Source organism: Elaeis guineensis, chromosome 2 (assembly GCF_000442705.2).
Source record: "Elaeis guineensis isolate ETL-2024a chromosome 2, EG11, whole genome shotgun sequence".
Classification (NCBI taxonomy): domain Eukaryota; kingdom Viridiplantae; phylum Streptophyta; class Magnoliopsida; order Arecales; family Arecaceae; genus Elaeis; species Elaeis guineensis.
The window spans coordinates 124,626,214-124,653,524 of NC_025994.2; the positions used below are offsets into that span (position 1 = coordinate 124,626,214).

Below are 27,311 nucleotides of genomic sequence, written 5' to 3' on the forward strand. Positions count from 1 at the left end.
CCTAAAACGACATCTATTTAACTTCTCAGCTATATTACTAACAGGGGATAAAGTGGTCAATTAATATGGAAAAGTTAGTTTTGAAGAGATAGAGGCTGATTCAGATGAGACAGAAGAAGATGTTGAAGGATATAAATCTAATGAAAGAGAAGATGAAAGTGATGACAACTATGCAAGTGAAATTGAATCTGATGATTCCATTGATGAACTTTAGACTTTAGGACTGTTTATCTTTTTTGTTTCATTTATATGATTTCACTTTAGGGCTGTTTATGTTTTTTATTTTATTTATGAGACTCGTTGATGAACATTAGAACTTGTTATATTTTCTGTTTCATTCATGAATTTAGAGTTGCCTATGGCTTGTTATCATATACTTTATCTTGAATTAGTTGAGCATTTTATTGTTTTATATAAGTTTTATGCTTAAATTATTAATTGTATGATAATTTATGTCATAATAGTTATCTCTAGTTATTATTTATTTATATATCATATTTTCTGCTTTTTTTTTTTCAATTTTAGTGCTTTACTTTACTTGGGTGAGTACTTTTCTCGCGCCTCTCGCCTCAAGGCGCTAGACCCCCCAAGCGCCTTAAAAGTACCTTTCGCCTTTGACTATCTTGATCCAAATAACCCTTCAGTGGAAAATAGAACGTTATACTCTAGGATGGGAGCCCCTCCCAACACTCGACCAAAAGAGGAAAAGCTTATCTTTTACTAAAAAATATCACAATTTTCTAAGCACGGCTAGATTGAGGCAAAACAAGAGTGCAACTTCAACCGATCTCAAATCTAGCAAAATCTCTAGATAGAATCTCTAAGGAATCCATTACTGAATCGTAGGGAAGAAGACAGCAAGGAATCCATCTGACCTGGTGTCCTTATCTAATTTATTGGACTCAAAAAATAATGCCTCAATTGGATAAATTCACATACTTTACACAATTCTTCTAGTCATGCATTATCCTATTTACTTTTACATTCCTATATGCAATGATGCAAAATGTGATATTTGTTTATATAGCTATTGGTCAAAGAGCATCTTTTGTGGCTCAGATAGTGATTAATTTCCAGCATGGAGGAACAATGGAATATACTATGCTATAAATCTGGTTTGACATTCAACTCTGTTCATAGTTTTGGGATTTTCTAATTGAAATTTCGCAAAAGCAGGGCATGCCTGCTCTTTTTTTTGCATGCACAACTTTGTCATTTTTTAAAGGATGAATACTTGTGGCTTTTCTGTTGCCATCTAGTATTAAAAGCCTGCTAAATATGCATTAAAAGCTATTTTTTTAACCATTCTTCTTCATTTACTCGACCTCGTTCCATCACCTTTTCCTTATTTTCCATTTTGAAATCATTATTTATTTGATTATATATGAAAAATTATGGTTTGGAATCTATGTTTCTTTAGTCTAGGCCTATTTGTGCCTCGTGAGAAATTGCTAGAAGCATCCGTATGGGACTAGTTAAGTCCATGGTTGGAAGGGTAGCAATATTCCATAAGAATTTTAATCTCATGAGGCCCACACAAAAGAAAAAAGCATGATTACCCCAGGTGTTTGCAGGTGGAATAAAGGCCTAAGTGAGAGTAGGGCCTCTATGGTGGTTAACATGAGATAGCATTCGAACTCATGAACCAAAGCATCTTTTTGCTTCGGCTCTTTTTCTTTTTTCTTCCGAAGGCCGAGAAAGGTGACTGCTTGATATTCACTGTACTCTTTCGCTTGAAATAGCGGTTCTGAACCCAAACCCATAGTTGCAACCATGTAATCACCTCATTCTGAAGTTTGCTTGAGGAAGCACCCCTTTAGTGTTTGCTTTGTCCAAAGCAGCGGCTACATTTCAGCTGATCGCTGGAGGTCAATCTGGAGGCAATAATCCCTTTTTGCACCACATTGTGCAATTGTTGAGTTAACAACTACACATGGAGGGGTTGAAGTCATAAAAAGCCTATCGAAGGAACTAGTGCAGCGAAGCATGCTTAGTTACCTACCCAGAGTGAACCGGTGACTCAACATTGCTATCACAAGAGTTGAAAAACCTTATGGACAACATAATAGTCTATCAGAATGTATAGCTTTGCAATTGAAAAATAGAGTTTTATTCCAAAAGGCAATGAAAAAAAACTAGTGTTTGGCCATCAATTAGCCAAGTCAAGGATTATCTTGTTCCATATGCTTTTGGCTTCTAGTTACACCCGAAAGTCTTCTAACAGAATGGAGGCAAATACATACTAGGGTTTCCACCATGAGGCCCTCTAAGAAGACAAATATACCATTTGACAGTTTACTACATAAATTGGATTGGTGAAGACAAAGTCATGTAAAGTGAGTGGAAGAGTCAAACAATCAAGTGGATTGGAATCATGTATATAGGAATCAGGGGCTAATGCATGCCCAGATTGACCTAGCTTGGAAAAAACATTCAGCAATCTCAGTATTGCTATTATAAACGAGAAGCCATGTCACAAGATGCATGGGGTTAATATTGGATTTCTGTCCCTATTTGCAATAAAGGACAAATTAGATGGCAATTTGCATGTCAAGCTCTAAAACCAGATCAAGGATTATAATCACTTAATTAGAAGCAAAGAAGTATATAGACCTTTAGTCATAATTAGTATGCAATTATCATCCCTTTTTGAACATTAGCTAAGTTTGATTAAAATACTGATGGCAGAATAACATTAAATTCCCTCAGCTTAGGCTAAAGCTCAACCAAAAACTGGTGAGTAAGAAGCTAATAATATCACAGTGATATAGAGGACAATCTGAACAAGTAGAGATACAAAAATTTGGCTAAGACAGTGTAGAGAACAATAATAAAATTTCTAAAGCTGCATCAATGGATACAATGAAATGTTCTTCTAACCTGGCAATGAAGATGCTGAACTTTAATCCTCGGGAGAAGAACTTCGCAAGGAGGAATCAAAGCCAAGCTATGAACAAGTTCCTGGTACGTTGAGATGTCCAAGTCTCTTGGCAAGCACTGCCTAAAGTAAGCGATCAATCGAAGATCCCGGATCATGCATGCATCCTTCTTTATCAAGACCCTGAAAAAATCCAGCTAATTAGCACATGATGGCTTCTGAGAGAATCTACAAATGGTGATTCCACAGACTCCAACCATCATAGAAAATTTTAAGTTATCTAAATTTATCAATCACACACACACACACACCCACACACACATGATAATTTGATCAATAATAAACATGCTGCATCCTATGCTCATGGCATGCAATCTGTACTACGACCCTTTATATAAAGTTATTTGCATCTTTTGGAGCTTTACAACTGGCATATTCCATTTTATATTTGGCTACTTTAAAACATTAGTAGTAAATACTAGACTCTATCTCCCATGGTTGACTCCATCATAGTTTTGCTGTTTTTTATTTAAATAATACATGCAACCATTTTTAATTGACATAAAATATGACTATCTAGATTGGAAAGAGATCAAGCAGACAAACTTAAGGGGGGGATGCCACATGTGAAATGGTACCATAAAAAGTCAGTGTTATAAGATGCCCTCCATTCCTACAAATAGTGAACTGACAAAGGTTCCAAATAACAAATGATAACACATAAAGATCAATAAAATTTCAAGAATATTTTAACATCAAGTGATGCAAGTAAACTCTTGTTGGTGCTCATGTTAAAAATCAAGGTTTGAAGTCCCTGTGGGACAAAGGGCATCCTAGCCATCTTGTCCTGTTCCGGTAAGATAATAGGACCCGAGACGATGCAGGACACCAAAATCCACATCCGTAGGCCATCTTGCCTTCATCTCAGCTGAGCCACACATCGATACAATCGTCCCACTTTTGTCTTGTCAGCGATGACACCAGTGGCAATTATAGGCCTCCGCAACACTAGTAGTTATCAATCTTCCACACCTCCTCCACTACCCCTCCCCACAGATCCCAAGCCGAAGACTCTGAATTCACATCCTATCAAGCTCTCCTGAGTCATAATCATTGCTCTGCAGAATGGAGAAAGCGATCACAGGGGAGGAAAGAATCAACTGGATGGAGAAGGGGGAGGGGGAGGAAGAGGGAAAGGGATGGGTGGGAGGAAGAGAAGCAATTAGAAAATATAGAGCTAGAGAATAGAAGGTTTGAGATGGGAGGAATTGAGCAAGTTTCTTTTTTTTTTTTTTTTGTGTCATACTTACCTTTCAAAGTTTTGGTAAAGTTTAGTTATTACTTTTTGACAAACCAAGCAATTGGTTGAGTGGCGAGATGGAGAAGTTTAAAACCTTGTGCACAAAAGTACATGAATCCAAACCTCACCGCATTATTTTTTCCTAAAATATAATACACATAAAAATAAAAATTAAAAATATAAAGAATATACTATTATATATATTATATGTTTTAGGATAAATATCATATTATCTATACATACTGTTGGTGCAAAAATCCGCCTGCGCCGGAGAAGCTGGAGCTGAGGAAGCCGCGGTCGCCGCCGGGACCTGCAAGGGAAGTCTAAACCGGAGGTGGGGTTGCTCCGGCAAGACCCTCCGACGTTCAAGTCAGTTCTCTGCCTCAACAAGAATGGAGTGCTCGAACGGAGAATTTAGCAAAGTTTTGAGATAAGGCAAAAGAGCTTAAAGAATAACGTATCTGAGTCCCCCTTTTATAGGCGGAGGAGGCACCGGACTGATGGCGACGTTTGTAACCGCCTGGTAGTGGGCCGCCCATGATCAGGGGAATTGATTGCGAAAGATCAAGGAGCAGACACGTGGCCATCATCATGGCCCGCCACATAAGGCCTGTTGTAGGTAGTGGAGCGGCGTCCGTTACTGCTGGTTGTCAGCGAGTAGTGGGATCGTGCAGCACCTGCCGCAGGGAGCGGAGCAACATCATAGCTGTTGACACAGCCTGTCAGAGGGTAGTGGGATCGTGCAGCACCTGTCGCAGGGGGAGGTGGAGCCGCGTGGAATCCGCTACAGGAAGTGGAACAGGATCATGGCAGTTATTGTTATCTGCCAAGGGACACGGATCTGTTGATCAAGGCTCGGCAGTAGTCGGAGTTCGGCCTTTGTAGGAGTCCGGGAGGAGTCTCCCTTTCGGACGAGGTCGCGGGTGGAGTAGGGATCCGGACGGAGCCACCCTGCTGTCGATGGCAGAGCCCGGCTCCCGTAGGAGTCCGGGCGGAGCCGTTCTGCTGTTGATGGAGGAGCCCGGCTCCCGTAGGAGTCCGGGCGGAGCCGTTCTGCTGTTGATGGAGGAGCCCGGCTCCCGTAGGAGTCCGGACGGAGCCGTTCTGCTGTTGATGGAGGAGCCCGGCTCCCGTAGGAGTCCGGGCGGAGCCGTTCTGCTGTTGATGGAGGAGCCCGGCTCCCGTAGGAGTCCGGGCGGAGCCGTTCTGCTGTCGATTTCGGCTGCGGGTAATTTATACCCAACACCAGTCCCCCTACTTCCGAGTTTGAATTTCAAGCGAAGGAAGTATGCAGAGAGAGATGTGCGCAGCCGGAATCGTCCCTTCGAATCCTGCGCATTGCCGCCCCTATTAAATGCGCGCACGTCAGAGTCCGCTTTTCGGTGAAGGTGACTTGAAAAGTCTTTTCGGAACCCCCGCTGAAACGCGATCCTAAGCGTCGCTTTGCGGGAATTCGTGAGCGGTCAACCCTCGATGGCGGTGAAGGGGATAAGCGCGCCACGCGGCACACCTTAGTTGGCCGAGGAATACCCGCCGCCATAACTGCGCCAGGATCCATCGGCTATTTAAACCCCTCGGCCCCTTCGTAGCTTCATTCTGGCGTTGTTCTTTCATCTGAGAGCCCTGCTTCCCTCGCCCCAGTCCCTGTCTCCTTCCCTTAAACCATGTTATCTACTTGGGAGGCTGTCCTCGAGGGAATTCTTAGGGTTTGGAGGAAAGAGAGAAGGAGAATGGCGGCCGGTGAGAATCTCCATCGCTCTAAAGGGAGCCCAAGGAAGAATTCCTTCAACAACAGGGGTTTAATAACGGGGGCTGTCGGGGAAGCTATTCTGCCCGCGAGTCTCGGGGCAGCAAGGCGGGGTGATACCGGTCAAGAGGGCAGAATAGACGTCACAAGCCATGACGGGATCCTTGACGCCGTCGGGGCCGAGAGACCAGAGGCGGTCGACGTTGACAGTGGGGCAGTAGAACTTGTTGCGGGGGCGGTGGAAGTAACGCATGCTGACCTTGCCGGAGTGTCTCGGGTGGCGGCCGTCGTTGCCCCCTCCGCCTCCGGGGATTTACCCCACCCCTTTTCTGCCAAGGTTGGGACCTCGGGAACAGAATGAGGCGAGATGGGCGAGAGCTGTTACACGCACTGGAGAATGCGATTGAGAAGGATAGAGACGGAGTTCGTAGCTCGGAGCGGTCTCCGGTTCGTCCTGCCCGAACCGTGCCCGCGATACGTGCGATGACGTGTATCTTCTTTTTTCCTGACCCACCGGGTCCTGTAATGTGTATTTCTGTTAAATGAAAAAGTAATTTCAGTACCTTGTTTGCATCTTGTGTTAAATAGTTGTCTGCCGGACTTCTTCGTTTTCCTTTCGTTCTCTTTGTCTGTGTTACGTTGTTCCAAGGTCGTCGACGACTTTTTCAGTTCACGTGGGGTCGTCATTTGCCGAGCTCCTTTTCGGCTTTTGTGCCGTTCGGGGATACCCACTTGTCGGGTTCGCCCGGATTCTTCTCCGCTGAAGTCGGGGCTAAGTTCGGCTCCCTTGATAGTCCGAACGGAGAAGCCCTCCGGGAGTTGGAGTAACTCGATTCTCGTAAGAGCCAGGGCAAAGTTTTTCTGCAATTAAAGTTATAAGTAAAGTCCGGCTTCCGTAGAAGTCCGGACGGAGTTGTCCTGTAGCTGTCGTTGGCGGTGGAGCCCGGCTCCCGTAGGAATCCGGGCGAAGCCGTCTTAGCGGCGGAACCCGACTCCCGTAGGAGTCCGGGTGAAGTCTTTTTTTTTTTTTTTTTTGCGGCGGAACCCGGCTCCCGTAGGAGTCCGGGTGAAGTCTTCTTGGCGTAGGGACCCGGCTCCCGTAGGAGTCCGGGTCTTTCACTTTGCTCATGTCAGGACGAGGTTCTCCTCCTGTTCCTGACAGGGCTGCGGGGGCACATATGGGCGTTGCAAGGCCTCTCCCCCCATCCGGTCTAAAAGAACCGGGCCTTCGACTTTGCTCAAGTTAGGGCGAGGTTCTCCTCCTGTCCCTAACAGGGCTGTGGGGGCACATATGGGCGTTGCAAGGCCTCTCCCCCCATCCGGTCTAAAAGAACCGGGCCTTCGACTTTGCTCAAGTTAGGGCGAGGTTCTCCTCCTGTCCCTAACAGGGCTGTGGGGGCACATATGGGCGTTGCAAGGCCTCTCCCCCCATCCGGTCTAAAAGAACCGGGCCTTCGACTTTGCTCAAGTTAGGGCGAGGTTCTCCTCCTGTCCCTAACAGGGCTGTGGGGGCACATATGGGCGTTGCAAGGCCTCTCCCCCCATCCGGTCTAAAAGAACCGGGCCTTCGACTTTGCTCAAGTTAGGGCGAGGTTCTCCTCCTGTCCCTAACAGGGCTGTGGGGGTATATATGGGCGTTGCAAGGCCTCTCCCCCCATCCGGTCTAAAAGAACCGGGCCTTCGACTTTTATAAGGTTGCCCTCTCGTTTTTGATACCGTCTGCTTGAATTATCCTAAGACAAATGGGCATGCATTTTTTTTTTTTTTTTTGGTCAGGACGAAATCACTGGTAGTACATCCGTAAGTTTTCTGAGCTCCACGGTCGCGAGAGGTCAGCTCCCCCGAGTTCCCTGAGATAATAAGTTCCAGGTCGGACTACTTCCTTGACCTCATAAGGTCCTTCCCAGTTTGGGGCGAGCTTCCCCTGGCCCTGAGGTTGTGAGACAGCAGCTCGTCGGAGCACTAGATCCCCTGCTTTGAATGCTTTGTTCTTCACTCGGACGTTGTAATATCGGGCAACTTTCTGTCTGTAGGCTGCCATTCGAACCTGAGCAATCTCCCGCCTTTCTTCCAGTAGGTCGAGGTTGGCTCTGAGACTTTGCGCGTTTTGAGGTTCGTCGAATGTCACGACTCGTGCCGACGGGAGTTTAAGCTCGATCGGGATGACGGCTTCCGTACCAAAGACTAGAGCAAAGGGAGTCTCTCCTGTAGGCAACCTCTGGGTGGTCCGATAAGCCCATAGCACATGATAAAGTTCGTCCGCCCAAGTCCCTTTTGCTCTTTCGAGCCTGGTCTTAATCCCCTGCAAAAGGGTTCTGTTTGTTACCTCGGCTTCGCCGTTCGCCTGGGGATGGGCCACTGACGTGAATTTGTGGAAGATGTTTAGGTCTTCACAGAATTCAGCAAATCTGGCTCCCGCGAATTGCCGCCCATTATCAGTGATGAGGGTTCTAGGCAAACCGAACCTGCACACGATCGATTTCCAGACGAAATCCTGCACTTTCGCTTTTGTGATTTTGGCTAGTGGCTCGGCCTCGACCCATTTGGTGAAGTAGTCGATCGCTACAAGGAGGAATTTTCTTTGACCAGACGCCATGGGAAAGGGGCAAAGAATATCCATTCCCCATTGCGCAAAAGGCCATGGGGCGCTCAAGGGTGTAAGCTCAGTAGCAGGCTGTCTCTGGACGTTGGCGTACCTCTGGCATCGATCACACTTTTTGACATATTCAATTGAATCTTGGTGCATGGTCGGCCAGTAATACCCTTGGCGGAGTAGCTTGTGGGATAGAGACCTGGCGCCTAAATGGCTTCCGCAAGCTCCCTCGTGCATTTCCCATAGAGCGTAGTCAGCTTCGGAGGATCGGAGGCATCTCAAGAGAGGCAGGGAGTGCGATCTTTTATATAATTTGCCCTCATAAAGGATGTACCGGGAGGCTTGATTTCGGAGTTTCCGGGCTTCTTTCGCATCCTGGGGGAGAATCCCATCTCTAAGATAGGTTATTAGCGGGTCGACCCAGCTGGGCTCGTGGTCGATCTCCATTACGAGTCGCGGTTCTTCCGTACTCGGTTGTTTTAAAACTTCAAAGAGAACGCCCTTTGGCAATTCGACCGGAACCGATGTCGCCAGTTTGGAGAGAAGATCGGCTCTAATGTTCTCCGACCTCGGAATTTGCCTGATGTCGAAATTGTTAAAGGCAGGGATGAACTCCTTCACCTTTTCGAGATATTTGGCCATACTGTCCTCCCGTGCTTCAAAGCTCCCGCTGACCTGCCCGCTGGGAGTCGCTGTGTACCCGGAGTTGACCTATTCCAAGCTCCTTAGCGATCCTCAATCCTGCGATCAGAGCTTCATACTCCGCTCCATTGTTCGTTGCGGGGAATTCGAAACGCAGAGCGTACTCCGCAACGACTCCCTCCGGGCTGGTCAAGATCAGGCCAGCACCCGCGCCTGCCATGTTGGACGATCCGTCCACATGGAGGGTCCAACAGTTATCGGACGAACTGGCTTCTTCGTCGGGGGAGTTCGGCTGAGTACTCAGGTCATCAATTTTGTTTTGCTCAGGTTCAGCCTCCTCGGGGATGGTGCATTCCACTATGAAATCCGCCAACACTTGGGCTTTTATCGCCGGTCTAGGCTTGTAGTTGATGTCGAATTCTGTAAGCTCGATGGCCCATTTCGCCATTCTTCCGGAGGTATCGGCTCGGTGTAAAACCGCCTTGATCGGTTGGTCGGTGAGTAACGTCACCGTGTGCCCTTGAAAGTAAGGTCGGAGTCTCCGAGCTGCAATCAACAAGGCGTAGGTCAGTTTTTCTAATTTAGTATACCTGGTCTCGACGTCCCTCAACACGCGACTGATGTAGTAGACCGGTCGCTGGACTTTCATTTCCTCCTTAACAAGGACGGCTGCAAGGGCTGTGGGAGAGACTGCCAGGTACAAAAATAATTCCTCTTTGGGCTCGGGCTTTGCCAGCAGTGGGGGTGAGCCAAGATAGCTTTTCAATTCTTCGAACGCCTGTTGGCATTCAGGGGTCCAACAGAAGTTTTTCGGCTGCTTGAGAGTTTGAAAGAAGGGCAGACATCGCTCGGCCGACCTTGCGACAAAGCGATTGAGAGCCGCAATTCTTCCTGTGAGGCACTGAACCTCTTTGATCGACCTTGGGGCAATCATATCTTGGATGGCGCGGATTTTCTCCGGATTGGCCTCGATCCCGCGCCCTGATACCATGAAGCCCAGGAACTTCCCCGAGGTTACCCCAAAGGCGCATTTGGTTGGGTTCAGCTTCATTCTATACTTTCGAAGAGCGCCAAAGGTTTCTTCGAGGTCGGTGACATGATTCCCGGAAGACCTGCTTTTCACGAGCATATCGTCCACATAAACTTCCATATTTCGGCCGATCTGCTCCTTGAAGATTTTGTTCACCAGTCGTTGATAGGTTGCATCCGCGTTCTTGAGGCCGAATGGCATAACCCTGTAGCAGTAAAGGCCGCGATTAGTGATAAAAGCAGTCTTTTCTTCATATTCCGATGCCATCCTAATCTGGTTATAGCCGGAGAATGCGTCCATGAAAGTGAGAAGCTCGTGGCCCGAGGTAGCGTCCACCAGTTGGTCGATCCTGGAAAGGGGGTAGCTGTCCTTTGGGCAAGCTTTATTCAGCTTTTTGAAGTCGATACACATCCTCCACTTGCCGTTTGCTTTCTTGACCAAGACAACATTGGAGATCCACTCTGGATAATTGACCTCCTTGATGAATCCGGCATTGAGAAGTTTATCCACTTCCTCGGCTATCGCCTTCTGCCTCTCTGGGGCATGACTCCGGATTTTTTCTTTTGTTGGCCGATGTTTAGGGTCGACCGCCAGATGATGTTCCATGACTTCTGTCTCAATCCCCGGCATATCCGTCGGGACCCATGCGAAAACGTCCGCATTCCTTCGGAGAAAGTCCACGAGATGCGTCCGCACCTCCTCCTCCAGGTTGGAGCCAATCAACACCACATGCTCCGCATTCCCATCATTCAAAGGAATTGGTATTAGGTCCTCAATCGGGCCGCCCCTCTCTTCAGTGAGGTCGTCGCGCGCATCCAACCCGTCGACTGGACAAAGGTCCGCTTGATCGCTTCTTTGCAGGGCAATATTGTAGCAGTGCCTGGCGAGCGCCTGGTCTCTCCGAACTTCTCCAATCCCTTTGTCAGTGGGGAACTTCAACTTCAAATGATAGGTTGAAACAACGGCTCTGAGGGCATTGAGGCCGGGTCGGCCAAGAATTGCATTGTAGGCAGAAGACGCCTTTACCACCAGGAAATTCACCAGGGCTCTGGACTGCTTTGGATGCTGACCCGCGGTCACAGTTAGAGCTATCGTTCCTTCCGTTGGAACGGCATCACCAGTAAACCCTATCAAGGGGGAGCACATCGGCCTTAGATGACCGCCAAGAGCGGCCATTCTCGAAAAGGCACTGTAGAATAAGATGTCGGCCGAACTTCCGTTGTCGACGAGAATGCGGCGGACGTCATAATCTGCTATATTCAAGGAAACTACGACCGCGTTGTTATGAGGGAATTGGACTCCCTGGGCATCCTCTTCAGTGAAGGCTATGGGCTCTTCAACTTTTTGCCGCTTGAGGGGTGCAGCTGATGTGCTGGTTGCCTCCGGCCGGGATTCTCCCGAGATGACGTTGACGGAATCCGGCGAAGGCTGGTCATCCGGCCACCCTTTATCATCAATCATAGCCGGAGGTAGTTGTGCGGAAACCTCGCGGGAGGGCATCGGATGGGAAAAAGAGGATTGGGTGCCGGAAAAGATGGTCGGAAGCGGGTCCGTTGAGCGCTCCTTCAAGAACAAGGGTGCTGCGAAGACACAGCCCTTCCTCTAGCGCCAATCCTGTTGGTGCAAAAATCCGCCTGCGCCGGAGAAGCTGGAGCTGAGGAAGCCGTGGTCGCCGCCGGGACCTGCAAGGGAAGTCTAAACCGGAGGTGGGGTTGCTCCGGCAAGACCCTCCGACGCTCAAGTCAGTTCTCTGCCTCAACAAGAATGGAGTGCTCGAACGGAGAATTTAGCAGAGTTTTGAGATAAGGCAAAAGAGCTTAAAGAATAACGTATCTGAGTCCCCCTTTTATAGGCGGGGGAGGCACCGGACTGATGGCGACGTTTGTAACCGCCTGGTAGTGGGCCGCCCATGATCAGGGGAATTGATTGCGAAAGATCAAGGAGCAGACACGTGGCCATCATCATGGCCCGCCACATAAGGCCTGTTGTAGGTAGTGGAGCGGCGTCCGTTACTGCTGGTTGTCAGCGAGTAGTGGGATCGTGCAGCACCTGCCGCAGGGAGCGGAGCAACATCATAGCTGTTGACACAGCCTGTCAGAGGGTAGTGGGATCGTGCAGCACCTGTCGCAGGGGGAGGTGGAGCCGCGTGGAATCCGCTACATGAAGTGAAACAGGATCATGGCAGTTATTGTTATCTGCCAAGGGACACGGATCTGTTGATCAAGGCTCGGCAGTAGTCGGAGTTCGGCCTTTGTAGGAGTCCGGGAGGAGTCCCCCTTTCGGACGAGGTCGCGGGTGGAGTAGGGATCCGGACGGAGCCACCCTGCTGTCGATGGCAGAGCCCGGCTCCCGTAGGAGTCCGGGCGGAGCCATTCTGCTGTCGATGGCAGAGCCCGGCTCCCGTAGGAGTCCGGGCGGAGCCGTTCTGCTGTTGATGGAGGAGCCCGGCTCCCGTAGGAGTCCGGACGGAGCCGTTCTGCTGTTGATGGAGGAGCCCGGCTCCCGTAGGAGTCCGGGCGGAGCCGTTCTGCTGTCGATTTCGGCTGCGGGTAATTTATACCCAACACATACTATATTATACAAAAAATAATATTATATAAAAAAGATGTTAATCCTCTCTAATAGCAATATTTTCAAACCCAGAAGAATGGATCACGATGTTAATTGCTTAATCAACAATTTAAGAAAATTAAACAACGAGAAAACAATGTGTACGTATATTTAATAAATTTTAATTATGCTCATTTTGTTAAATAATATGTTAGTCAACTTTTCCATAAAACATTATATAAAACTTAAAAAATTAAAAAATTAAAAAATAAAAATTATTACATATCTTTAAAAAATAATATTATATAAAAATACAAAAATGCAATATATATTATGTTATATACATAAAAATAAAATTATATAAAATTAAAAAAAGGCATTCCATGTATCAGGTCCACCTTTTATTCCTAATAAACATGAAATTAAAACAATGTTTATTGCTCATTCTAATCCTCTCTAACAGAAATATTTTCAAACTCAGAAGAATGGAACACTATATTAATTACCCGAGCAATAATGTAAGAAAACTAAACAGCAAGAAAACAATTGCATACATATATTTCATAAATTTTAGTTGTGCTTATTTTGTTATATGATATGACAATCTTGCTTGCTTCACTGCCACTTATTTGGCATCTAAGCATCATACTGTAAGCTTCAATGCTAAAGTACTAAAAGTTTAAAAAGTGGCTGGCTATGCAACCAAACTTTGTGCAGTAAAAATTGCCCTTTTTCATCAAACTGCATCATTTTTGTCTTGTCAAGGGCTCATGCACTATTAATTATAAAAGATTGTTGCTTCGTAATAAAGAACAGATCTCCAATAACCTAGAAGGCCAGAAAAAAATATAGTAACAATTCTAAGAAATATGAACAAGATAGTGTAATCTAGAAAATGTTAGAACATCCCACCAAAAGGTTTCAATGCATAATAGACCAAGATAAACAAATCTCCTTAGCTTACACAAACATTTATCCTCATGAAATCTAACAGCAGGAGCTCTTAATACAACATAATCAGCATTGACCTAATATGGCATAGTAATATTAGTTGGCATTGTTTCATCAACACAAAAACACTAATAGGCAATAGTCACATAATTATATTTCCATTTGCATATCTTCTCACCTTCAACTTGAAGTACACTAAATAGGGCCAATTTGTTATAAATAAATTACTTTGGAAGTTCAAATATATTTATGAAACAAATAAAACAGTAAAACTTCACAAATAAATTAAGAAAAAAACCAAAAAAAAAAAAGACATTCTAAGCAAGTACCGGGATGCTTGACCAGGATGGCCACCAAGATGGGACGGGACATGGGAACATGATGTTCATGGGGAAATCAGGATGCTTGTGCTTACAGGATACAAAACCTTGATAGAATGGCCATTGCCATACTTACATTGGAGACTTTGCCACTTTAAAGTAAATACAAAGAGAGAATCCTCCCTCGGATGCATATGGAGGGAAAAAAACTAGAGGGCTTGCATAGCATTAATTTAAGACCCAAAGATTTTTCTACACTATGCAATAACAATATTTTTCAATTCGAGGAATTTTCCATTCCAAGTCCATCTGATATTTTTCCTCCAAAAGTATCCTTCCACACCATTTACAATCATAGCTCCTATTCAAATAAGTCCGACTTGTTTTAATAAACAATAATAATCAATGCCCTAACTCATAAGAAAGGAAAAATAAATAATTAGATTCCAATCCTTTTTTTTAATGTTGACAATATACACATATGAGAGAGATCCCACAACACTATTAATGATTTATATATAATAAAATATAAATGTTATATTTCTCAAGCATGCATTGCCTTGCCTGGTGCTAGTAATGATAAAAGAAAAATGTATAAATAACTTACTGTCGATTCAAAGATTCCTTGGGAGCTGCACAAATTTCAAACAATTTAGCTGAATGCTTCTGGCTTCCATTTAACCAGAACGTTCCAGTCGGCAGATTCTTACTTTCTGCAGAGATGCGTATCTGAACCACATGAGAGGGTGACATATACCGCAGCATCTTCACCAACATATCATATCCAATTCCTAAGATAAAGAAAATTAAGCAAATTGTTACTGCATTTGAATTTATATCAAATTAACAAAACCCCATGAACTTCCATGGTCAACAAGCCCCAGTCAGATCTCAAGCAGTTGACTTAACGCTCTTTTGCTCCAACGAAGCCAAATGCTACAGCAGAAGCAAAATTAAAAGTGCAAGGACTAAAAATATACCTTTCACCCATCCTGATGTGTTAATAACAAGAGGCAACATTGGTTTCGCAGGGTTATCAAGCTCAGTAGATTGATAGCACTCGCTAAGAAAGTGATCATAGAGGCTGAAAATACAATTTAAATAAACTTTGGGATCCTTTTTTGCACAAATATCACCAAAAAAGAGGCACCTGAAGGAGACAGACTGTAGTAAGTTCCTCAGAGATCAAACACAAGACAACATTCTATAATTAATGTACTAGAACATGATGGTATCATATGCAAGTAAAAATTGTAATAGAACCGTTTTATACATACGATACAATGAACATTGGCCGATTGGTGGTTTATGATACTTTGCTCCACAACCATAGATAACTACCAGCAATATAACGCTACTTTCAACAAACACATTTTCTCAATAACTACCAAGTGATATAGCATCATAAAATCTCCACCTTTAAGGTCCACTAACATCCTTCTATTAAATTTTGAATTTTTAATGCTTACAGTCTCCAAAACAGAAAGGGAGACAAGAGGAGGAAAATGAAAAGAATAATTTTATGACAGGAAAAGACATTATTTCACTAAACAGTTAATAGAAACTAAGACCACCTAATATCATCCGCAATGACATTAGAACTCAGTGTTAGTTAACAACATCACCCACTGTCCTAGATGACACCAAATTTAGGTCATGTCACAAACTTCAGAGTCATTAAATGATATGTTTCCTAGGGATGAAAAAAAACTTGGATCTTCAGAATTCATTCAAGCTGTTTAATTATTATCTTTTACCACATAAAAGTTATAGCTTAATTACATATCACATGCGTGTCTATCTTGGGTTGCTGCTGCATTCAAGATCTCAGAAGCCTTTAACGGAAACATGGGCTATTAAGTCCATTTAGAGTAAAACCAATGAAGGCAAAACCATCCGGCGAGGGAGGGGGAGAGGGAGAAAGAAAGAGAGGAATGGAGAGAGAGAGAGAGAGAGAGAGAGAGGGGGCGGCAATAAGCTGTGGGCACCGGAATAGGGCTGAGGGAGGGGGGAGAGAGCGCTTTTCCTCCTCCCTCTGCCTGTCTCTTTCTCTTCGCCACACTCTCCTGCTCCCTCCCTCCCTCTCTCTTCCTCTCTCTCCTTTTTCCTCATCCCCTGTCCTGCCGATTTCCTTGTTGGTTCATGTTGGAGCAACATGGCACGAGGGCATACCGCACCGTATTGTACCATTGGCTTGCCGGCACAAGTATCAGTCTTGGTACTGTGGACCTTGGTAAAAAACAGTTATAAAAATTTGCTTTACCTATTACAGAAAAAATTATTAAGAGTACTTAGGGCAACAATAGGTATTGCATAAAAACATAAACTAAAATAAACATTCTTCCACATAAAGTGATGAGAAGAATAATTTGTATTTAAAGAATTTTGAAAATCCAAGAATAATACAAAGCCAAATCTGAATTTTTTGCTATCAGAAAACTATGCTTTAATCTTGGTCAATGTAAAGTGGTTAATTGAAGAATTTCCACATTAAATAATGTTTTCATTGTGGCCTTCTTTAGCATAGTTACCACAAAGAGAAACCAATTTTGAGAACACGACAGGAGTGTGAAACAGGAAATGATGGTAAACAAAAGACTAATTTGAGAAACGGGAAATGTGAAAAAGAACAAGCAAAAATGTTTGGAACAATAATGTGAAAATTGCATGAAAATCTATGTGGAACCTGAAAAACATACTTTTTGCTGGTTTCTGTTACCAGTTTCTCTAGGGATAATTCGTAAATAAGAATTAATTATATTATGGAGATTTATAAAGTGGGAAAGTCTTTTTTGTAAGTGTTACTCATCTTTCTACAAGCAAAAAAAAGGGACAATCTGCCTACAAAGGCGGGGTGGTTTTGCAGGGCTAAGTAAAGAGAATCTTTAAATGAATTCTCTTTCCCCTTTTGATTATATAGGTTTCACTTGCTGGAGCATAATGCAGATAGTGGGAAAACAACACAGTGGAGTCCCTTTCTTCTCTCTTCCCTTCTCCTGACTGCTCATCTGTTGGGACTTGGGAACCCTATCTAGCTTCCTACATTCCTACATTTTGCTTCCTACCTTTCTACCAAGAAGCTCCTATATGAGTGGACGGACTGTTTCCTGGCAACTATGTTGTTTAGTAAGATCAACATCAACATTATAACATATACAATATGTAAATGTATATAAACGCATCTCCACAACAAGCACTTACATACATACATGCATGTATACATAATATGTAAATGTATCTAAACGCACATCTCCATGACAAGCATTACGTACCTATATTGCAATAAGTATTGGTCCTTTACAATGTAAAATCTTCAGGACCTGGCATATCCTATGATTATTGTCTAGATATGGATTAAAGTTGATGAATATGTCATTAGTGCAAGAAGTGCAACAACATCTGGTGTTCAAAAAGGGCATCTAAATGTCATTCATATACCTTCATCATAACCTCTCAGTTCCAGCTTACCAAACATGTTGCATGATTTATTTGATAAAAAAGAAGAAATATTTTACCAAATAATTGATAATTTACAATGCTGAGCACAATTGATGGACCCGAGGGCATAAAAATTGAGAAATTAAAAGTTGCAAATCAGGTAGAGATTCTCTACCTCTCTGGTGTCTTCAGATACAGAATCGTCAAATCTGCAAACAGATGAAAAGCAAAGCAGAAGTTTAGGTCCCGTACTTCACTAATCGTCAGGTTAAACGAAATAGGGCGATAAAGAAAGAAAACAGAGAATATATGGATCGGAACATGCCTGGAGTTTGCTTATCGATGATGTGAAGGGAGACGCAACCAGGAGTGGTGAATTCCGGCTGGCCCACATCCGTATCCAAATAACTTACTCTCTTGTACCTGCAAGCATCCATTTCAACATAAATTTTTACGAAAACCCCGGATCAAGAACAGGGCAGCCAAAAGAGATAATGAAACACACACTCTATATCGCTCCAGAGGGAAAGATAATACAGACAAAACCAAGAAGAGCGAGAGCAAAAGAAAGGGGGGAGAAACGATCAGACCTTGGCAAGAGGGTATTGAGGAGAAGGCGAGAGAAGGTGGATTTGCCGCTGTTGCCAGGACCGCAGACCAACGTGATGGGAGGAGGCCAAGTACAGGAGTCATAAGCTATGGCCTCCGCCGTCTCCTCCCACCACTGAGGAATCACCCATCCGGGATCCGAAGAAGCCTTGCCAGCTCTCTTCTCCACTCCAGCCATGCTTCAGTCTCTCTCTCTCTCTCCCGCACGCTTTGGCTTTGTTACTTAAAAGGGTTTCTTTGTGAAAAGGGGCTTGGGGGAAGGAAGAGGGGGTGTGTGGCGTGGAAGGAATTAATTGCAGGAGGACAATTGCGTGTTTCTTGTGAAGGTAATCACGCTCTCTAGGCGTTCGGTCGTTTGCGGAAGCGAAAGACGACGAAGAAGATTCGATTCCTCTCTCCTACTCTCTTGTCGCATCGATTTCAGGTACATCGCCTAGGGAGGTTTATGTAATAAAATTGGGTGGAAGAGCGAGGGGACCCATCTCCACCGGGGAAGAGGATTCGTCGTCGGCGGCGGCGGCGGCGGCGGCGATGCACTGTACCGGGGAATCCATGGGGGCCGCATCGAAAGAGAAGAAAAGGAAACATCAGCAGGAGAAGGTCCCCTGATATCAGACGGTGATGGGAGCATACCTGTGGGTTTTTATTGGGGGGTTTATTTGGTACTTCATAAAGTTGGACAGAAGTTGTGTCTTTCGTTCGAACGAACGATAATCCTTCCTTCTCTCACCTTTGCCGTTGGATCGCTCAATGTCCGCTTCGAGATCTGCAAAGCAAGATTGGGATCCTTTGAGATTTGTGCGAAGAGAGATATCCAACGGTTGATATATCGAAAGAAGATTAATCATTCTTTCGAGTGAAAGATACAACTCGACCCTCGCAAAGACTAACGAGTTCGTCCTGCATGAACTGGGCTGGACCAGCGAGGCCCAGTTAAACAATGGTAGGATATTTTGATTGTCATTAAGTAATAACAAAATGCTTTCTTTCTCTCAATATCTTTCCAATATTTATTCAACTTGTGATTTTTTTTTTTTTTAAACCATCGGGGATAAAAATTGGCGTTTTGGCCCCCAATAAACAACTTTCCTATGTATTTGGCACCATAAACAACATATTTAGAGCGGTGTAGAGAAGATTATTGAAACCTAAACATATATTCACATCCATCATCGTAATGTGTTTATTGAAATTTATGAAAACTAGTGTTCAACACATGCTTGGCATGTGAAAGGTCATTCAAAAATTCAAATTTCACCCAAAATATTAATTTTATATTAATTAATGTAAAATAATAATCACAAATATATATATATATAGTTTCTCTTCTCCTGCCCTCCATGTTCCTCTTACCCAATCCCTACAACCCAGCTAATTAAAAAAGTCATCACTTATCCCTTCGACTTTATTATTGTAAATAAGTAAACACAATCAAAAATTAATGGAGTAATTATTATATTTATCAATAATTTAATATAAGATTAGTGTATCAATGAAATAAAAGTTTTAAATTATGAGGAAGTATTAAAGAAATATGCAACTGACTTGATGAATAGAAACTAAGAAAAATCATAATGATCAGTTTTAGTATAGTGGAAAATAATGATAAAAAGAACTCATTATTCATGCTAATCAGTGTAAAGAAAATGAGTTAATAAGAGAATTCAATTAGGTAATAAATTCCTAGGACCATATAGCTTTCCTCCTCCGTTCTTTCAAAAATATTGGATGTTTATTCGGCAGTACGTGGTCATTGCTATTGGCAATTTTTTAGCGTTATAAATATGTCTAAAGAGTGGAAAGAGGCTTTCATTATGTTGATTTTTAAGGAGCTGGAAGCTCTTGCACTTAGTCACTTTAGGTTTATCAGTCTCTGCACTATTTTCTATAAAATTATAGCTAAAATATGGATAAATTGGTTGAAGTTGCTATTCTTAAGTTGATTAGTTCGGACTAGGGGTTTTTTTTTGTTGGATGATGGGATATTTTTGATAATATTCTTGTGGCACAAGAATCATGCATGATTTTCTTAGGGTATTCTGTAGATGGATCCTTATGAAATTAAGCTTGATATATACAAAATTTATGACTGCATGAGTTGGCAGTACCTTACTTGTATCATAGCATAATTGGGCTTTTATGATATTTAGATTAGATAGTTACTTGGTTGGATGTAAAGATCTATCTTCGCTATTTTTATCAATGACATACCTATGAATTTTTTGCAATCCTTAATCAACCTTTGACAAGGTTGCCCTCTCAGCATTTTTTTCTTTTTTTTTTTTTTGCGATGTGTTGTACTTTATAGCTCACAAGCAAGCTTCCCGAAATCATTGGTTGGTGTGGTTTATCAAACGATGCCAACAAGTCCAACAATCTCTCACCTATATTTTGTCGTCGATTATCTCCTCTTGACTTGAGTATTTGTATCAAATGCAATGATACTTAAGGGTATTGTAGAGAATTATTGTTACAGCAATGAGATGGAGGATGAATTTACTCAAATCTATAGTCCAGTTTAGTCCAAAGATCAACCACCAACTGAAAAATGTAATAAAAATAGTTGGAAGTTTCGAAACACACTGGCTCATGGAACTATCTTAGCATTGTTATCATTGGGAAAATGTTTAGGAGAGCTGGTTACCTTTAGAGGTGGGGGTGAAGGTCCCTTTCAATGATGGGTTTGATCATGTTGATCAAATTTGTGCCATCCTTTATGCCGATCTACCTCATGTCCGCTACAACTTTGCCAAATCTAGCATGATTAAAATAAATATTGGAAGCCCATAGAATTCATCTTATAGTGTGGGAAAAAGTGTGCATATCTAGATAGGAAGGTGGTTTGGGGATTCACTCTTTGTTCATCATGTGGGATGTTTTGATGGTGAGACATATGGTGAAGATTGTACTTGAACCTGATAATGTGCGGAGCAGTTTGATAAGAGAGCTAAATATGAGCCATGGACCATGCTTGCCAAGCTCATCGCACTATGCGGTAGTTTCTCTACCTGGAAAGAGGTGTGCTATCATGCCTCAATGATATCATCTAACAATTAGTGGGTGATTGAGGATGGCTGTTTGATTGATATGATTCATGATGCTTGGATTTTCTTAACCTCTCTCGCTATTTGGCTAACCATGATTAATCAAGAAGTTACGAAGAATTCGAAGGTCAGATATCTTCTCAGTGCTGATAGGAAATGTCGGAATGATGTTCACATTAGATAGACGTTTGGGATGGTTTGAGGGATAGAACTTTACCCATTTCAGCGCCTAATTAATGGTGATATTTATGATTGGTTTGGAGGACATCTTGCACATCTAAGTCAAGGCTGTGGAGCCTTATAAATTGTTTAAGAAGGTTCGAAGGATGGTGCTTGCGTATGCAAGCTGGGGGTGCACCCTTGAATGTCGTTATTCAGAAGTTGGGTTGGGATCACTTTCCGTGCTATAGAGTGATTCATGCTCTATTTAATGTCTAAATTAAGGTGTTGGGGTATGGCGATTATCCAATACTCAGGCCACTCTATTTGAGGCACCATCCCCACTTGAGGCTTCTCTACAATATCTGGAATCATACGGACACGAATTAAAAAGCAGAAAAAAAAAAAGTGCATCTATTTTGTGGGTATTGCCTATCATATTTAGCATACAAGGAATATAAGAATTTTTGAAAATATATCTTTTTCATCTAAATTTATCTCGGAGAAAGTGATCATGCAAGCTTCAGAAATTATTCTGAGTGAAAAGCTGACGGCGGCTAAGGACACGAGGGACTCCACAATCTCATCCCTTGCTAAGACGATGTTTGTGAGCTGGGAGACCTCACTCCCAAGCTTTATAAAGATTAACTTTAATGATAGTGCTAACAATAACAATAGAACCGATAGAGGGGCGAATTTTGTAATTAGAGGCTCGAATTCCCAGTCTATAATGACGGATGGGAGTTTTTGGCTCATCCGTTCCAAAGACAAAGTTGAAGGCTACATGGGAGGTAGAACCGTCAAAACGGATCTTGGCCTGTAGGCCGGTCCGTTTAGGTCCTTAAAATAGTAAGGTCGGGCCAGTAGTTTAGCAGTCCGTTTAACAAAAGGATTTTTTAACCCGACCCGTTTATGGCCCGGCCCGTGAAGGACTGTCCCGTCTGGCCCGCGAGCCAGTCCGTTTTTTAAAAAAAATTTATTTTAAAATAACTTAACCACTTAAAGTAATCAGTAAATAATCAATTATTTCTAAAATATCATTTTTCTCATTTCTATGCCTCATTATTTATTACCTGTAGATTGCAGATGAAGATGATGATTCAACTACAAAAGTTGATGCAAATTTGTCAAAACAAGATTGTCAAGTTTCTAATGTTATAATTGACGAAGATGAGAATGATTATTGATTAATGAAATGTTGGCAAAAATCTTAAGAACATGGACTGAATTTCAATAGTTGGACTCAATGTTATTTGAACAATATTTATTACTTCTTGGTTTGTTTGATTTTGTGGAGTTTAATTAGTCTGTGGTGTTTTTTCTTATGGAGAATGGAGATTATGATATTATTACAAAAATTTTGAAGTTTTTTCATGTTTACTTTTGGTGTTTTAAAATTTAATGTAGGGATTGATTTTATTTATTTATTTGATGAAGTATTATGTTTGAGTATTTTTTAATTTATTATAATTTTTTAATTTTTATAATTTTTATAATTATTTTAATTTTTTTGATGAGTTATAAGGGCCGGCCTGTTTAGACCCTTCACTTATAAGGGCTAGGGCTGGGCCGCCTATTTGATGGTCCGTTTATTAAAAGGGCTTTTTTGGTCCGCCCTAATGAGCCCGGTTTGTGAAGGGCCGGCCCTCCACGGGCCGGACCGGCCTGTTTTGACGGCTCTAATGGGAGGTGATTCAGTATGCTATTTTTTCCTTGAAGGCCAATCACATTTTATTTGAAGGTGACTCAACACATTGGCTGGATGGATTTTGAAATACCCTAGAACTACTACCAAACATTTCGACATATGAAGGCTAGATAAGGATTACATACCATTTGTGGTGACTCATCTATAAATAGGCGAATAGAACAATAGATTGGATGATCGCTTTTATCTATGAGCACTTCAATGAAGTTTTGTATATATCTCGATATAATATTTATATTCATGTTCGGTTTAAAAATATTTTTTTTTTTAATTTTGTGAGATGTATTCACATTGGGCAAGTACGAACCATCCGGTCAATCAAAAAAAAAAAAAAAAGGACTCATCAGAGGTAAAATTAAGTATTCCTCTGGACCAAAATTTAGATGCAACCAAAACCAAAATTATTTACTTTTAGGAATACTATAGATAATTAATAATCCATGGTTTAAGAGAAATGGGTAAGCTATAGTAATCTTTCTTTGGAAACGATTGCAATTTTTAAAGGATAATCGAGTACGTGCTCCTATGAGAAACATAAAAGTCACACCAGGAAGAGTGGCCCGCGGGCTAGTTCAGGTTGGCTTGAGGGGGACTTAAATATGGTAATAAACTGGAAACAGCGACCTCGACCATTTTCCTTCTCCGCAGCTGACATTTGGGCTTTGGTCTCCTCCCTGCAAAGCTTTTTGACATCATATATTTTTCTCGAATCCAATCGAGTGGCCAATGAGTTAGTTTTTTCTGCTGCTACAATTTGATTCTCTTTGGTTAATGTACAATGACTTTCCTTCTAATTTGAATACTCAAGCGCCCCAAGTTGTCAGTATTTTTTAGGGCTTAGTTAGAGCTACATAGACTAAAGCTTAGTTGGGGCTATGTATCACTAAAAAAACAAAAATCAAAGAATAAAAATCAAAACAGAAACAAAGTTACAAAAATAAGCAATGGGTGCTATATAGACTATAGTTACGGTATCATGAGCCACAAAAATTTTGATCTTATATGGATCCTGTATTAAATTCTTGCAAGTATGGTTGTCAATGAGATGGTCCAGCATCTGTGGCTTAGAGGAGCTGTACCAAGAAATTGACACTCCGCAGCCCAAACTAGCCCAAGCTGTATCAGGCATGAACAGGTTCAGATTGCACCTTTTGTATGAAAGAATGATTGTTCTTCTTTTACAATCATTGGGTTAATATTATATGGATCTCATAGCATTCTAACTTTTTTATTTTATCTGTCTTTATAGATCTTAAAATGGCCATTGCACGATCCAATGGATGGCGTTGTGCCAGAAAGTAAATCATTCTTTCGCACGAAAGATACAACACAAACTTGACATGAACCTGCTGAAAAATGAACACAACCTAGGCTAGCTTTAGAAAATAAATCTATTTAGGTCAAGCTCTGGATTTTCACCTTCAAGCATTGTTTAAGTAGGACCACACTTGATCTTGAGTTTTCTACCCTTGGTTGACAGAAACACAAATCTATGGATACATTTTAGGGGGCATTTGGTATGGAGTGATCCATCCAGGATCAAGGGTGATGTGGATAGAGGTGATGAGATCGCCGTATTTGATTGTACTTAGTAATCCTAAGTGGCGGTGATTTCAAATCAATTCCATTTCTCAAATCACCGTCTAATATGATAATAGAAAATACATTCTAACCAAAACACCCTCACGATTGAGAGACTTTCGAGAAGAGAAAATCATTTTTTTTGCCGTGATATTTTTTTCACATGTGTGGGATGGATAGTTGAGGCATCTTCTCCATGGAAGAAAAGAAACACGTACGAGTACTTGAGGCGTCATATCTACGGAAGAGAAAGAAATTCTTTTCTCTTCGTGTTGATTAGAAAAAGAAAAAATCTATTTGATTTTTTTCTAAAATTTTCTCTACCCTAATCCTCAATCCCAACTCCGAAACAAATTGTCAGAGATATTTTTGGTATTATATGATCCATGATTATAAATTTTTATGGCATACCAAACAAATAGCTTGTACATATTTGGAGATCTTTAATCACTGCATTATGGTAAATCAAATATAATGATCTTAGATCACTGAAGATTAGATCATCTTAGGATTTGAATCACTAATGATTTTAGATCATCCCCCTCGAGCGGAGAGTGCCAGGACTTTTAGTTCTATGGAAAAGCTTGGTGCTGAAAAACTTTATGGTGCGCGAGAGGAGGTGAAGGTGCTCGCTATAACCCTGAGCTTGCTCTCTGCCAGAGATCGAGCTAAGGTGATCCGGCCATTCGGCCAATACCGCAACCCAAGCAAGGGGCTTGCACGATTTGTTGCAGTCCATATCTCATGCGGTATTGAACAACTAACAGGGTGTTTGGTTGCCTACGATTCTAATTGCCTGCAATAAATTTACAGATACAAGTCGAATTTTTGTATTTAGATTTACAATTCAGAAAGATTGTTTTGTTGCTTGTAATTGATAAAATATAAATGTGTTTATATTTTTTGTTATATAAGATCGAGAAAGATGCGGTAGCCCTGCAAATAACCTGATAAGGTTACCCTTGATAACGATGAATTTGTTTATTTATTTTTGTTAAATTTGACCAACAAACCACTAACTATTGGACTTTCTTGAATAGAATATTATTTATATGTAAGAATATGATACATAAAACATATCAATATTACCTTGGAAGCCACTATTCCGGGGGGTTTTATCTTATGATACGTGGGATGGTGCACGCGGATATTATCTGATGCTTTCTACCACGAAAGCATGATGGGATGCACCATCCGATATTTGAATACAGGCTTCCTCTCAGACGGTGGAGGGTTGTAACCAGTAGGACATTGCTGTGTTCGCATTATCCAAAGTTGTTGCACCGCTAACAACGGTAATCAGTCAACTTCTTCTTGTCGTGTGGATGTCATATGATTCCAAGCGGAGGTGAGGCAGCTCAATCGATTAAGTGGATTCAGTAACTGGCAATGGTATTGCTGGTACTAGTTTGCGTATTAAAGAGGAGTAAGAATAAATAATGATGATGCTATATGGAAAGGGATGTATGCACCTTCTTATTATACTTTCTCCAAATGTTACAATTATCGGACTACCTTCAAATGCTCTATCAAAGAAAGGACAGCTCAGGCTCATAAACCACGAGCCCAAGCCCAGCCTATGGCCCAATGCTTAAATTGTACGTTGGGATGAGGTAACTATAAACTATGAGTTAGCTTGGCCCGAAGTGCATCCCTAACTGAACTCAACAAATAATATAGTTTAGTTTTGCAATTTGCAATATCGATCCATTTATCTTTGTGCAAGAATATGTCATTCCTTTGCTATTGGAAGGGGAAGAAAATGCTCTTGGTCCTGGCCAACTTGGTGTGCTAATCCAAGCTCCTGATCTGATAATTACAGTATTTTTGTGACTTATATCAAAGAAATAGTGCAAAACAAAACTTATAAATTTTTTTAAAAAATAATTAAGTATAAATTATAAATTAGTATGAGAATTCATACGGACATGTATTTAATCTCATATTATTTATTTATTGAAAAGATCTTGGATACTTATATAGGGACAAGAAACCCAATAACATTTTTCAACTAATCTTTTTGGATGAGATCCTGAGTCGCTACGAATGATATCAGAGTTGATATATCCCATTGCCTATATGGTTCTAAAAGATACTGCAGCATGAATTTATTAGGACTGACCACAGATAAATTATGGTATTTATGAATGGACGTTAGATTTGAATATTTAGTCTGGTGAGGATGTCGGAGTTTAAAATGAAAAGCATATGTGAAGATCGGTGAATTTAGTTTTATATTAATTATTTGCTATGAAGATCTTAAATATTTATATAAGATTAAAAAATTTAATAATATTTTTTGGCTAATTTTTTTAGATAAGATTCTTAGTCATTATAGTTATTGTCTCTGGATATTTAAGCTGCAGGTTTGAATAATTTTTCTGGAAAAGTTGTTTCTGTCGGCGGCTCGACGTCGACCTAAAGCAGGCTGGGCTGGGTTTGGGGTTCACGAGCCCAGGTCGAGCACGCCACGAGCCCCATAAAGACTAGGCCAGGCCCGGCCCACAGCCCGTGGCCAGCCTGGCACGATGGGCCACCCATGGCGGGCCAGGCTCGACACGATTAGGGCCGTTATCCAAGCCCGTAATAGTAACATAACGAGCAAATTTTTTTTTTGAGGATTTTAAATAGTAAAATTTTAGAAAAATATTATTTTTACCCTCTCCATCAGTCATATAACGGCTATATTTGAGGATAGGAAGGTTATTTGGCAATTTACATAACTTTTTGATAAAATTTTTTTTCAAAAGACCAATATACC

The 27,311-nt window shown here is 42.0% G+C and overlaps 1 protein-coding gene and 1 long non-coding RNA gene across 4 annotated transcripts in view; both read right to left on the minus strand.

Annotated features, from left to right (window-relative positions):
- LOC105055935 (polynucleotide 5'-hydroxyl-kinase NOL9) overlaps positions 1-18,688 on the minus strand; it is a 29,772-nt gene extending 11,084 nt beyond the window's left edge. Inside the window, exons 1-6 of one of the 3 annotated variants that reach the window (XM_010938149.4) lie at positions 18,040-18,688; positions 17,775-17,872; positions 17,625-17,658; positions 14,992-15,161; positions 14,619-14,802; positions 2,881-3,061 (exon numbers count right to left, since the gene is read on the minus strand). In XM_010938149.4, coding sequence (XP_010936451.1) covers positions 2,881-3,061; positions 14,619-14,802; positions 14,992-15,161; positions 17,625-17,658; positions 17,775-17,872; positions 18,040-18,236 — 864 coding nt within the window. In that variant the 5' untranslated portion in view covers positions 18,237-18,688. The remainder of the gene's footprint in view (positions 1-2,880; positions 3,062-14,618; positions 14,803-14,991; positions 15,162-17,624; positions 17,659-17,774; positions 17,873-18,039) is intronic. The other 2 variants (XM_010938078.4, XM_010938006.4) reach the window with 2 other exon arrangements.
- A 4,758-nt stretch (positions 18,689-23,446) lies between these two features.
- The window catches only part of LOC140855180 (uncharacterized), a 65,141-nt gene continuing 61,276 nt past the window's right edge, over positions 23,447-27,311 (minus strand). The window contains exon 4 of the long non-coding RNA XR_012138206.1: positions 23,447-23,643. This is a non-coding gene — a long non-coding RNA (uncharacterized lncRNA). The remainder of the gene's footprint in view (positions 23,644-27,311) is intronic.